This window comes from Pogoniulus pusillus, chromosome 1 (assembly GCF_015220805.1).
Source record: "Pogoniulus pusillus isolate bPogPus1 chromosome 1, bPogPus1.pri, whole genome shotgun sequence".
In the NCBI taxonomy this organism is placed as follows: Eukaryota; Metazoa; Chordata; class Aves; order Piciformes; family Lybiidae; genus Pogoniulus; species Pogoniulus pusillus.
In genome coordinates, this window is record NC_087264.1 from 22,694,041 (window position 1) to 22,705,866 (window position 11,826).

Sequence of the window (11,826 nt, forward strand, 5' to 3'; positions counted from 1 at the left end):
ACCTGCCTTTTACTTGGACAAGCAGAATACCTCCTGTGACAGGAGCTCACCTGGGTCCTTCAAACTTCACAGCACCATGAAAAGAAGTAAATCACCTTACCTCTAATGCACGGCACAATGCCACATGTTTTAATCACAGCTCATGAAGACACAGTAGAGCACTGCATTCAAAAGCAATGCTCAGTGCTTTTGGATGCAAAAAAAGCAAAGCAAAAGCCAAGACACATTCACAGAAGAGAAGAGATGTTAAGATACTTTTTGTTAAACAAATTTGTTAAACAAATGACAATGGTCTAACTATTTCCAGCTGCAGTTTGGAGCAATATACCATTAGTCTGGTTGACTGGATAGGGCTGGGTGCTAGGTTGGACCGGATGATCTTGGAGGTCTCTTCCAACCTCGTTGGTTCTGTGATTCAATTCTATGAATCATGACCCCTAGGCTCCTGCCAACTTGGTGGCTTAGCTCTTGTGTTGACATTTCACTTTTCTCAGTTAAATGACTAAGGAGTCACAGGAAAAAAAAAACAGAAAAAAATACCAATTAAAGGTTACAGCAACTTTGAGCTCATCAGCAAAAAAGCATCTCCCCCCCTTCAGTTACTCCCAAGAGCACAGATCAATAAAACTTTATTCAGGCAGCCATTACTGTCAATTTTAACAACACATTTTCCTCACATCTTCAGAGGTTTTAATGACACATCTTTTCCATGTCCTGTGTCATCACATTCTTGCCCCATTCAGCACTGGGTCTGTATTTTCCCTCTCTTCTTTTTGCTCCTTGTGTACTTACAGAAGGCCTTCTTGTTGCCTTTGGTGTTCCTCAACAGATTAAAGTCCAGATGGCCTTTGACCTTTCCTAACTGCATTTTGGACAGTGTTGCTGTATTCCTCCCAAGTTAGTTACTTCTGTCTTCCTAGTACTTATTGTTGTGTTTGAGTTTTGCCAGGAGCAACTTGTTCTTCCATTTAGGCTTCCTGGCATTTTTGCATGCCTTCTTCCTCATTAGGACAGGCTGTTCTTGAGCTTGGAGGAGCTGATTATGGATTATCAACCCTCTTTTCTGTCTAGAGTCCCTATTCTTCCAATCAGATCCCTGAAGAAGTGAAAATCTGCTCTCCTATGTTTAGTTCATTAACATCATTGAATGCAACATTATTAGTTTTTAAATTTTTCTCTCTGAAGTTGTCCTGTTTCCAGGAGGATCAGGTTATCATTCCAGCCCACACATCAGCTTTGGGTTTCAGCATGATAAATGCTTTTTTTTCCCCACATGAAGGGTTAAAGAGAATTTTTTGTTAATGCCTATTTCTGGCTGTCTGGCAAAGGTTACACTATGAGTTTATACCACAGTTTTCAGATCCACAAAAGAGTAAATGTTTGATGCATGTTCTTGCCTCACTTTATGCTCTGGAGAGGCAAGGAAAAAAACCTTTGCTGTCAAGTATAAGAAGTTGTGCTCTGTTTTCATAGCAGAGGATGGCAAAGTTCACTTCTTGTGATGGAGCTATTTTCTCTAACAACTCTCCGAGCCTGTGCAGGCCTTTAGCCCCAGCACCACTGCACTGCTGTTCCATCTGCAGCTTCTACTCAGATCATTTAAAACAGCCATCAGGCAGTTTTCCTTACTCATCCATGTGTCTCTCTGAGTCCTTGCTGCAAGTTTACTGCCTTGATTGTTTGATTTCCCATTTTAAACCACTTCTGGAGCTGTTCTCCTCTGCTCCAGGATTTCTTGACAACTTTTGTTTACTGCCTTGTTTGTTTTCCTGTTTTATTCCACTTCTGAAGCTGCCCTCCCCTTCTCCAGGATTTCTTGACAACTTTTGTACACTTCTATCAAGCAGTCCAGACGTGGCTTGGAGCTCTAGAAATTAAATCAAACATGAGAGAATCAAGCTCTAAACTGGCTCTGAAAGAGAGAGAAAGCTTTTATTTCCCACTAGTGAGATTTTCAGGTAGCGAAAGGAATGTGGAAACAGCTCCCCCAGCAAAACTAGAGACTCTGTCCCCTTATTCTATTGCTGGTTGCCTGGCAGCAGAGCCCAACCCCACCTGGCTACAGCCTCCCTTCAGGTAGCTGCAGACAGCAAGGAGCTCTGCCCTGAACCTCCTCTTCTTCAGGCTGCACACCCCCAGCTCCCTCAGCCTCTCCTCACAGGGCTGTGCTCCAGGCCCCTCACCAGCTTCGTCACCCTTCTCTGGACACCTTCCAGCACCTCAACATCTCTCTTGAATTGAGGAGCCCAGAACTGGACACAGTATCAAGGTGTCATAGGTTGGACTGGATGAGCTTGTAGGTCTCTTCCAACCTGGTTGATTCTGTGATTCTATGATAATATACAAGCAGCTATTTACAACATATTACAAATATATACAGCCATACACTGAAGTCTACAAGTTAAAATAATACAGCCATACAATACCCCTCCCAGAAATCAGCCTGCCAGGAGGCTCCCGACCCAAACCTCAGCCACCCTCTCCCTGCTCTTTCCCTCCCTTCAGAAATAACCAGATCAATCCCTGTGCATCTCCCATGATAAATCTGGAGAGCTTTGAGGTGAGATGTGAAAAAAGACAGCAAGAAGGTTAGGGAAAATAAAAGGTTAGGTGGGATTAGAGTTAAGACAGAGGCAACCACACACAGGTTGCCAGAGAGAAGGAGCAGAACTCAGAACTGAGAAGTGTGTGAGGAGTGTCTTATCTCTATTTTGACTAGTTGTGTTTCTCAGCAGAAGAATGAGTGATATAGGGGACTGCTGGTTGTTTTTTTCTTTCTTCTCATGGCTAAGGATTTAATTTCTCTCAGTAAAATATTCCAATTAGCCTCAAACCAGCACAACTTAAACCACAGTGGCGGCATGAAAGAACATCCACACCCTCCAACCTATTAATCTGTCTGTTAGGTCATACTCCCTCTAGAGACCTACCAAACATTTTCATACACTACCCACTCTGAAAATATCTACCTTCAGGAGAAGGGATTTAGACACATGGCCTTTGGACTCTGCTAGTACAGTCAACAAAGGGACAACAGAAGGTTAACTGAGAGCATCCACTCATTTCACATCATCAGCAAACAGTGGTCAAAGTATAATGATTTTGCATCACATCTAGACTGGATTAAGACCTGCAAAGATGTGAAAGTTTCCCAGTCCCACAGTCCCATGACTTTAAAGCTCCCAAAACAGCACCGCTGTGTAAAGTCCATCAAACACTTCTTGCAAGTGTTGCTTGAGAGAACAATAAGTCAGCTCAGCACAGGAGTACTGCTAGGCTCAGCGACAAGGCCAAGTGTAATTTTGAAGGCTGACACAACTTAGAAGAATGCAGTGAAGGACACACAATAAAGCTACCAATTACTGCTTTTTCAAAGCTAAGCGACATACTAGCTTCAAAGTTAAAGTGAGAATTACTGACAGGCAATGAACTGCAAACTGACACAGCTCTTCCTCCTTTATTGCTGGAGTCAGCTCTACGGAGACAAAGATATTTCCATGAAAATAAAACTGTTCAAAGTTGAGGCTGAGGGGAAAAAAGAAGCTACACAAATGCCAGAGATCCTCTTTGAAGCTGGAAAAGAACACTTGTAACTAAAACCAGGCTCCCAGTTGAAGGTCTTTGGAATTCATTAGTTGTAGATTTCCAGCAAATCCTTTCTTTTTACCTTGACTATGTGTGAAACAACTTAAATTAGCAGCCAGTCCCAATGAACAGTCTATTTATGCCACTAAGCATTTAGCTGAAAACTAACTGTACTGTTATACTGTTTTCAAAGGCCTGCAGTGATAGGATGAGAGACAATGGCTTCAAACTAGAGAAGAACAGCTTAAGATTGGATGTTAGGAACAGGTTCTTGGTTGCCTGGGGAGGTGGTTGGGGCTCTGTCCCTGGAGATATTCAAAGTGAAGCTCGATAGGACTCTGGGCAACCTGATCTAGCTGAGGATGCCCTTGCTGACTGCCGAGGGGGTTGGACTGGATGGCCTTTGGAGGTCCCTTCCAACCCAGACCATTCTTTGATTCTATGATTCTATAAACTGGATGCAGACTACAATATTATAGTTATCAACAGCAGGTGAAGTAAGGACAGAAAGCATATAAAAGTCAGCATGTCAGGCACCTCCACACTGTTTATCACCACTCTCAGAGATCAGGACATTGTTGTGTTAGGTGTGTTCCTACAGAAAGAAAACCCATCCCCAACGTGGGATTATGAACAGTCAGAACAAGTTAGCATGAGAAGAGAAAGGAGACATGGGGTAATGCTAAACCAAGTGAGTCATTACACATTAAGTAAACTGCTCACAGCTTGCACTGTGATCTCTGTCAAGGGGTGAGACAGGAGAAGTCATTCTAATGTGAAGGAAGCTTTTACCAGCACTTTTGGCACACAGAGCTGAGAGAAACCTCAGCTGCAGCACAGTGCTACAGTTGTGATGGTAACATTGACTCTAAGGCTGCACAGAAAGCTGTGCAAGCCCTCAGTACCCTACGTGAGACAAAGACTTGCAGTTCATGCAGACTCCTGCTTGGGTTCAGATTTGCACAAGAAGATAAAATCCACCCAGTACACAGTCCTGTGAGACTGCTAATTGCACCCACCCTGAAGACCCTGTCAGGGAAAGGCAACTGTGGAATAAACACACACTTAGACAACCACCGCACAGGCACAGACTACCGTTCAGTGAACTCACCTGAAAGAGTGGCACAACCTCAGATATTCCCTGAGGATCTCCAGGGTCCTGGAGGAGGATGCACAGATAGTAGATAACTTTTTGCTAGAAGACAAACAGACAAAATCATCAGAGTTTGAAAATGCCAGCAAAATGCCTGAAGTTATCACAGAACGAAGATCTGTTTCAGCTCCCTGGGATGAAGGCCAAGAACCCCAAGGCCACTCTCAAGCTTGCAAATTTATGTCTACAGTTTTTCTCTCTTCACACAACAATAAAAAAGACCTGTGGGTTTTTTTTTTTTTCCTGTTAGATTTTTACCCTGAGAAGAACACACTGGAAGGGTAAGACCCTTTCTACACAAGCTTTGCAGAAAACCCCAGCAACAGGAAAAATCATCTTGAGTTTGTCTTTAATTCCATCTTGACTTCTTGTGGAGTTTGGCGTCAAGATTTGTAAGCACAAGACAGAACTAAAAGTCAACTATTATACCATTTACAATTATTATAGTCAATGTCATAGAACCATAGAATCAAACAGGTTGGAAGAGACCTCCAATCTCATCCAGCCCAACCTAGCACCCAGCCCTGTCCAGTCATCTAGACCACGGCACTAAATTCCTCATCCAGTCTCCTCTTGAACACCTCCAGGGACGGTGACTCCACCACCTCCCTGGGCAGCCCATTCCAATGCCAATCACTCTCTCTGCCAACAACTTCCTCCTAACATCCAGCCTGGACGTGCCCTGGCACAACTTGAGACTGTGTCCCCTTGTTCTGTTGCGGTTTGCATGTCAGAAGAGATCAACCTCACCTGGCTACAGCCTCCCTTCAAGTAGCTGCAGACAGCAATGAGGTCTTCCCTGAGCCTCCTCTTCTGCAGGCTGCACACCCCCAGCTCCTTCAGCCTCTCCTCACAGGGCTGTGTTCCAGGCCCCTCACCAGCTTCGTCACCCTTCTCTGGACACCTTCCAGCACCTCAACATCTCTCTAGAATTGAGGGGCCCAGAACTGGACACAGCACTCAAGGGGTGGCCTGAGCAGTGCTGAGCACAGGGGCAGAAGAACCTCCCTTGTCCTGCTGCCCACACTGCTCCTGAGCCAGGCCAGGACGCCATTGGCTCTCCTGCCCACCTGGGCACACTGCTGCCTCATCTTAAGCTAATGTCTAGCAGCACCACCAGGTCCTTCTCTGCCTGGCTGCTCTCAGCCACTCTGGCCCCAGCCTGTAGTGCTGCTTGGGTGTGTTGTGGCCAAAGTGTAGAACCCTGCACTTGGCCTTGTTCAGTCTCATTCTGTTGTCCTCTGCCCACCCATCCAGTCTGTCCAGGTCCCTCTGCAGGGTTCTCCTACCCTCCAGCAGATCAACAGCTGCTCCTAGCTTGGTGTCATCTGCAACCTTACTGACACTGGACTCAATCTCCTTGTCCAGATCATCAGTAAAGATATTGAACAGGACTGGGCCCAGCACTGAACCTTGGGGCACACCACCAGTGACAGCTGCCAACTGGATGTGGCACCATTCACCACCACTCTCTGGGTCCAGCCCTCCAACCAGTTTTTGACCCATAGCACAGTGAATCTTTCCAAGCCACGAGCTGCCAGCTGTGCCAGGAGCCTGTTCTGGCAGACAGTGTCAAAGGTTTGCTGAAATCCTGGTAGACTTCATCCACAGCCTGCCCCACATTCACCAGGCTAGAACCTGATCATAAAAGGAGATCAGGTTGGTCAGGCAGGACAATGATAAAAGTCAGTTATTGTACCAATGTCAAAGGAGATGACATCTCTGCCAAGAGAAGTGTTCTGAAACCTAAGTGATGGTTCTGGCTTTTTGGAGGTTATTTGTTTGAGTTCTCATTTGAAGGTGAGAGAACTGATAGGAGTATGAAAAGAGAAAGATCTGAAGCAAAGCTCCAGTGTCAGTAGTGCTAGGGGTCGTGCTGTATGTAACTGCTCTGGTAAATCACACTCATCAAAACACTCTGCAGGTGAGTGTGCCCACAGATATGCAAGAAGAAAGACTGTGTGTGATTACCATATGGATAGCTTCGTTGATAACCACATCCTTCACTTGACCCATCTCAATGAAGGTTGTGCTCTCTTTCCCCGAAGCATAGGATGAAGTCACCTGGATGCCGAGCGAGCCAATGACCAACAGGGACTCCTGGTCGACCTTCACGAAGTGCAGGTATATGATCAGGCCAATCAGCGTGATGAGGATAGCAGCAGAGAGCACCATGCTATTCTGTAACACAAGAAAGAGAAGACAGAGCTCTGGGCTTACCCTCAATGAACGTGGCTTTAGAGCAAGGAACATTGCACAGTAAACCATCGTGTTAAAGCTACTGTTACAGCAGCTTTGCTTTGGTAAGTGTAGCCCAGACTGCAACCCTGTGCTGGGCTGCAGCAAGAGCAGTGTGGGCAGCAGTGCAAGGGAGGGGATTCTGCCCCTTGGCCCTGCTCTCCTCACACCCCACCTGCAGTCCTGGGTGCAGTTCGGGAGCCCCCAACACAAGAAGGACAAGAAGCGTTTATGTGAGTCCAGAAGAGGCCACCAAAATGCTCAGAGGGCTACAGCAGTTCTGCTATGAGGACAGGCTGAGAGAGTTGGGGCTCTGCAGCCTGGAGAAGAGAAGGCTTTGGGGAGACCTTGGAGTGGCCTTCCAGTATCTGAAGGGGGCTACAGGAGGGCTGGAGAGGGACTACTGACAAGGTCTTGTAATGACAGGATGAGGAGGAATGGGTTTAAAGTGGCAGAGGGGAGACTGAAACTAGATGTTAGGAAGAAGTTCTTTCCATTGAGGGTGATGAGACACTGGCACAGGTTGCCCAGGGAGGTTGGATGAAGCCTTGAGTGACCTGTTCTAGTGGGAGGTGTCCCTGCCTATGTTGGGAGGTTGGAACTGGCTGAGCTTTCAGGTCCCTTCCAACCTAAACCATTCTCTGATTCTATCACTCTTATTCACCTGTTTGGCTAGAACATGTGTGATCAGGTTTAAATTAGCCTTCAGATTACAGTCTGGAAAGATAAAAATCGGGAGCTGAGACTGCAAACCGCTAGAAAATTGACTGCAAACCGCTAGAAATTTGTGTTTCCTTGCAAAGGTAGTGCAGAAATCCCAACCAAACCCAACCCGTTGCACCGAGGCCAGCATATTTGTACAGTGTTAACCCACCCTCCTGGTGGGGAGTGATCTTGAACCTGACTCCAGGTCGTCTTGACCTCCACCCAGGGGTGAGTCTGAATCCTACCAGGTGATGGTTAGTCTGCTCCTTCCTGGCTAAAGATCCATAAAAGCAGGGAGACTTCCTGTTCTCTCTCAATCCTTCTCTGCCTACATGCTTGCACCACCATTCCTGTTTCCTACTGCTCTTTGATTCACCACGTGGCCATCATCACCCACGAGGCAAACAAACCCCATTGCCATCAAATCTGGTTGTATATTTACATGTTTTGTATCTTGTTTTCCCTTCTCTACACTTTTCTAGCTTCCCTACCTCATATACCTCCTGTTTATTGTTAAACTTTTCTTCTCTTAACTTCCAGATTGCAGTGAGATTATTTATTTGGGTCTACTTTACCTTCCTTTCTCTCTCTCCATCTAATTCCTTTTCTTTTGGAAAAGAAGGGGGAAGAGCATCCTATAAATTGTCATGGGTTCTATCAACTATATTTGAGTCTCTGGGAAATTTAAATTAGAACCAAGACAATATCAGACCAATGTCAATGGAGATGACACCTCTGACAAGAGAAGTGTTCTGAAATATCCACTAGAACTCAGGGTGGACTCTCAGAAGGGAAGGAGAATCTTCCAGAAAAACAAACCCCACTGACCCAGTAGTCAGCTTCTTATAAACTGCAAGTTCAAACCTGTTTCTGAAATATTCACTAGAACTGAAGGTGGAGTCTCAGAAGGGAAGGAAAACCTCCCAAGGGAAAAAAAACCCAAACACTGGCTCAATACTTGTCTTCTTATGAACTGCAAGTCTAAACTCGTTCCAGCTTCATCCTTCTTCCTGCCCTAAATGCCAGGTTAAAGGACATTTGCTTCCTGTTGTGCTTTGCCTGAGGAAAAACATCTTTTGAATACTGCAGCCCTGGGATTTCTGTTACATAAAATAATATAGAACCAACAGTAAGGCTTCTGAAGGCCTGGAAACAAATCCTAAAGGCCTGCAATCTGTCACCTGTTTCAGAAATGTGTTTTAGAAAGCTCCTGGCTGCACACCTGGGATTCGAAGTTCTGACGCTTAGAATCACAGAATCAGTCAGGGTTGGAAGGGACCACAAGGATCAGTCAGTTCCAACCCCCCTGCCATGCCCAGGGACACCCTACCCTAGAGCAGGCTGCCCACAGCCTCTGCCAGCCTGCCCTTAAACACCTCCAGCCATGGGGCCTCAACCACCTCCCTGGGCAACCCATTCCAGCCTCTCACCACTCTCATGCTCAACAACTTCCTCCTCATGACCAATCTGACTCTCCTTACCTCCAGCTTTGCTCCATTCCCTCCAGTCCTGGCACTCCCTCACAGCCTCAAAAGTCCCTCCCAAGCTTTTTTGTAGCCCCCTTCACATACTGAAAGGCCACAAGAAGGTCACCTGGGAGCCTCCTCTTCTGCAGACTGCACAGCCCCAACTCTTTCAGTCTGTCCTCAGGGCAGAGCTGCTGCAGTCCTCTGAGCACCCTCATGGCCCTTCTCTGGACACACTCCAGCATGTCTGCATCCTTTTTGTGGACTTCCTAAGGGACTAGAGCTGCATGGTCTTACCACACAATGTGGGCCTCCACAACCATGTGAGGTAAAGAACATGTAGCCACACTCTAACAGAGAGGATACAGGACTCCTCTCACAGTGTGTCACCACGGCATGAATCACAGATGCTGAAATCCACAAAGAGAGATCCTGTCAGACCTGGTTCCCTGGCAGAAAAGATGAATTGCAGTCACTTGCATAAAAGCTGTGTGATAAGCACAGGTAAAAACAAGCAGGACAGCTCTGGGTACAGCATATGCTTTTGCAAGGAGTAAAACACAGCTTCCCTTGTAGCTAGAGGAACCTTAACCACCTTTTTGTACCAGAAACCTGCACCATTTCTTTTTGTATCAGACAGGTGCCAGCTGACTCACACTGCAATCTGTCTTCATTCACAGAATCACAGAGTGTCAGGGGCTGGAAGGGACCTCCAAAGCTCAGCCAGTCCAACCCTCCTGCCAGAGCAGGATCTCCTAGACCAGATCACACAGGAACGCTTCCAGGATGGGTTTGGAATATCTCCAGAGAGGGAGACTCCACAACCCCCCTGGGCAGCCTGTTCCAGTGTTCTGTCACACTCACAGGGAAAAAATTGTTCCTCATGTTTACATGAAACTTCCTATGGCTCAGCTCCCACCCAGTGCCCCTTGGCCTGTCACTGGCATCACCCAGCAGAGCCTGGCTCCAGCCTCCTGCCACTCACCCTGCACACATTGATAACCACTGCTGAGGTCACCTCTCAGTCTTCTCCAGCAGTACAGCCCCAGCTCCCTCAGGCTCTCCTTTTAAGAGAGATGTTCCATTCCTTGGGAGAGATTACTGAACACATGGGAGTGCAACAAGCACAGCAGGGCTCACAGCGACCAGCTTCTTCAGCTGAGCTGCTTTCAATGTGGAGATAACTAGTCTGGCTCTGTGAGCTGGTCCTGCCGTCCAAGCATGGATCACAGATCAAGTATGGGCCACAGATCAAATCTAAAGAAGTACCGTTGAATTTATCAGCAACTTTTGAAACCTGTACTGCCTCAGCTCTGAAACTTGAGTGCGTAGATAAGACTCAGGTCTCTCCAAGTCAGCCAGGAAAATGCCTTTGAGGATTAGCCATCACTCAGCTTCTTCACTATGGCCTTTATTTCTGACTGCCACAACCCATCTCTCCAAGTGACTGTCATTTGGACTCCGAAGAACGCAGTAGGCATCACTCAACACCAGTACACATCTGTCTTATCCGGTAAGAGGCCACAAGCCAGCGGGGGCACCTGAGAAGCCGTGAGAAGCCAGGGGACAGCTCTCGGGCCCTCAGACGCCAGCATCTGGCACACACGCTCTTTTTTACCACATTCTTTTTACCACCTCCGCGATCCCACACATGAAGGAGCCCCAGGACATGCAGAGACTGCCTTTGCAGCAGCTCTGGCCACCTTCGTTGTCCCTCGTTGCCCATGTCCCAGAAGCCGCTTGGCTGCACGGCAAGCGCTGGCGGGACACAGTGCCACCGAGCCTCTCGAGTGCCCGTCACTGCCCCCGATTACCCTCGGGCATTCATCGAGACATTCATCAGAGAAAGAGCCATCTCGGGGCCGGGCCCCCGCGTCACTGCTCTGCGTCTGAGCCGCGGAAAGGCCCGAGAAGCAGCGGGGGGCGACCCGGGCTCCCCGCGGTGCGGCGCGGTCGGTACCTCGCTGAGCGCAAAGAGCCCGTAGGCCGCCAGCCACACGGCGGAGGTGACGGCGCTGAGCGAGCGCAGCTGCAGGCGAGGGCAGCGCACGGCCAGCTCCCGGCAGGAGGCGCTGTGCTGGCGGCGCCGCAGCGCGATGGGCTCCCCCGAGGCGGAGCGGAACCGCTGCTCCTCCATGCCGCTCCTCCGGCCGCCCCAGCAGAGCCACCGAGCAGTGCTCTAGAGCGGCCCGGTGGGCTCCAGCCTACGGCCCGGCGCCGTGCTTCCGGCGCGGGGAGGATCTGGGTGGTGCTGGCTGGAGCGGCAGGCGGGGCCGCTTCGACGCGCTTCCCGCTACCGTGAGCCTCGCCAGGCCGCCCCGGTCCGGCAGCGCGGGCGTCAGCACGGCCCGCCTTAAAGCCGAAGCAGCAGTGGTGTGGGCGCGGGAGGAGCCTGACCTGAGGTGAGCTCAGCCCAGGGGAGGCTCTTTACATCTAGCTCTCCCCTGCGAAATGGCGTCTCGCCGGCAGGCTCTGGCTCCGTGAGTTGCACTGTCGTGGGGTGTCCGCCCGCCCGCCCGCCGCGCCGTGCCGGGCTGGTGCTGCCGGATTGCCTCGCCTGCTTACATCTTGCGAGGCGTCCTTGCTTAATCCCCAGAGACATCAAGAGCTGCCAGCGGTCTGCAAGTGTTGGTAATTCGCCGCTTGCTTTTTAATGACGGCTTTAAACGACACAGGTTT

General features: G+C 48.7%; 1 protein-coding gene across 1 annotated transcript; it reads right to left on the bottom strand.

The window, feature by feature from the left end:
• Window positions 1-613: 613 nt before the first annotated feature.
• On the bottom strand, window positions 614-11,460 carry PIGH (phosphatidylinositol glycan anchor biosynthesis class H). The gene is made up of 4 exons (XM_064143897.1): window positions 11,108-11,460; window positions 6,710-6,919; window positions 4,697-4,780; window positions 614-1,867 (listed from the first exon to the last, which is right to left on the bottom strand). Exons 1-4 carry the CDS (start codon window positions 11,282-11,284, stop codon window positions 1,775-1,777), a joined length of 564 nt encoding a protein of 187 aa, XP_063999967.1. The 5' UTR covers window positions 11,285-11,460; the 3' UTR covers window positions 614-1,774.
• Between the last annotated feature and the right edge of the window lie 366 nt (window positions 11,461-11,826).

Bases quoted from the DNA above. Each gene is read 5' to 3' on its own strand.
- PIGH (XM_064143897.1), bottom strand. From the start codon at position 11,284: ATGGAGGAGCAGCGGTTCCGCTCCGCCTCGGGGGAGCCCATCGCGCTG. The intron at 4,781-6,709 runs GTAATCACACAC...TTTGTCTTCTAG, and splicing joins TCAACGAAGCTATCCATATG to CAAAAAGTTATCTACTATCT. The intron at 1,868-4,696 runs GTGAGTTCACTG...TTTAATTTCTAG, and splicing joins AGGTTGTGCCACTCTTTCAG to AGCTCCAAGCCACGTCTGGA.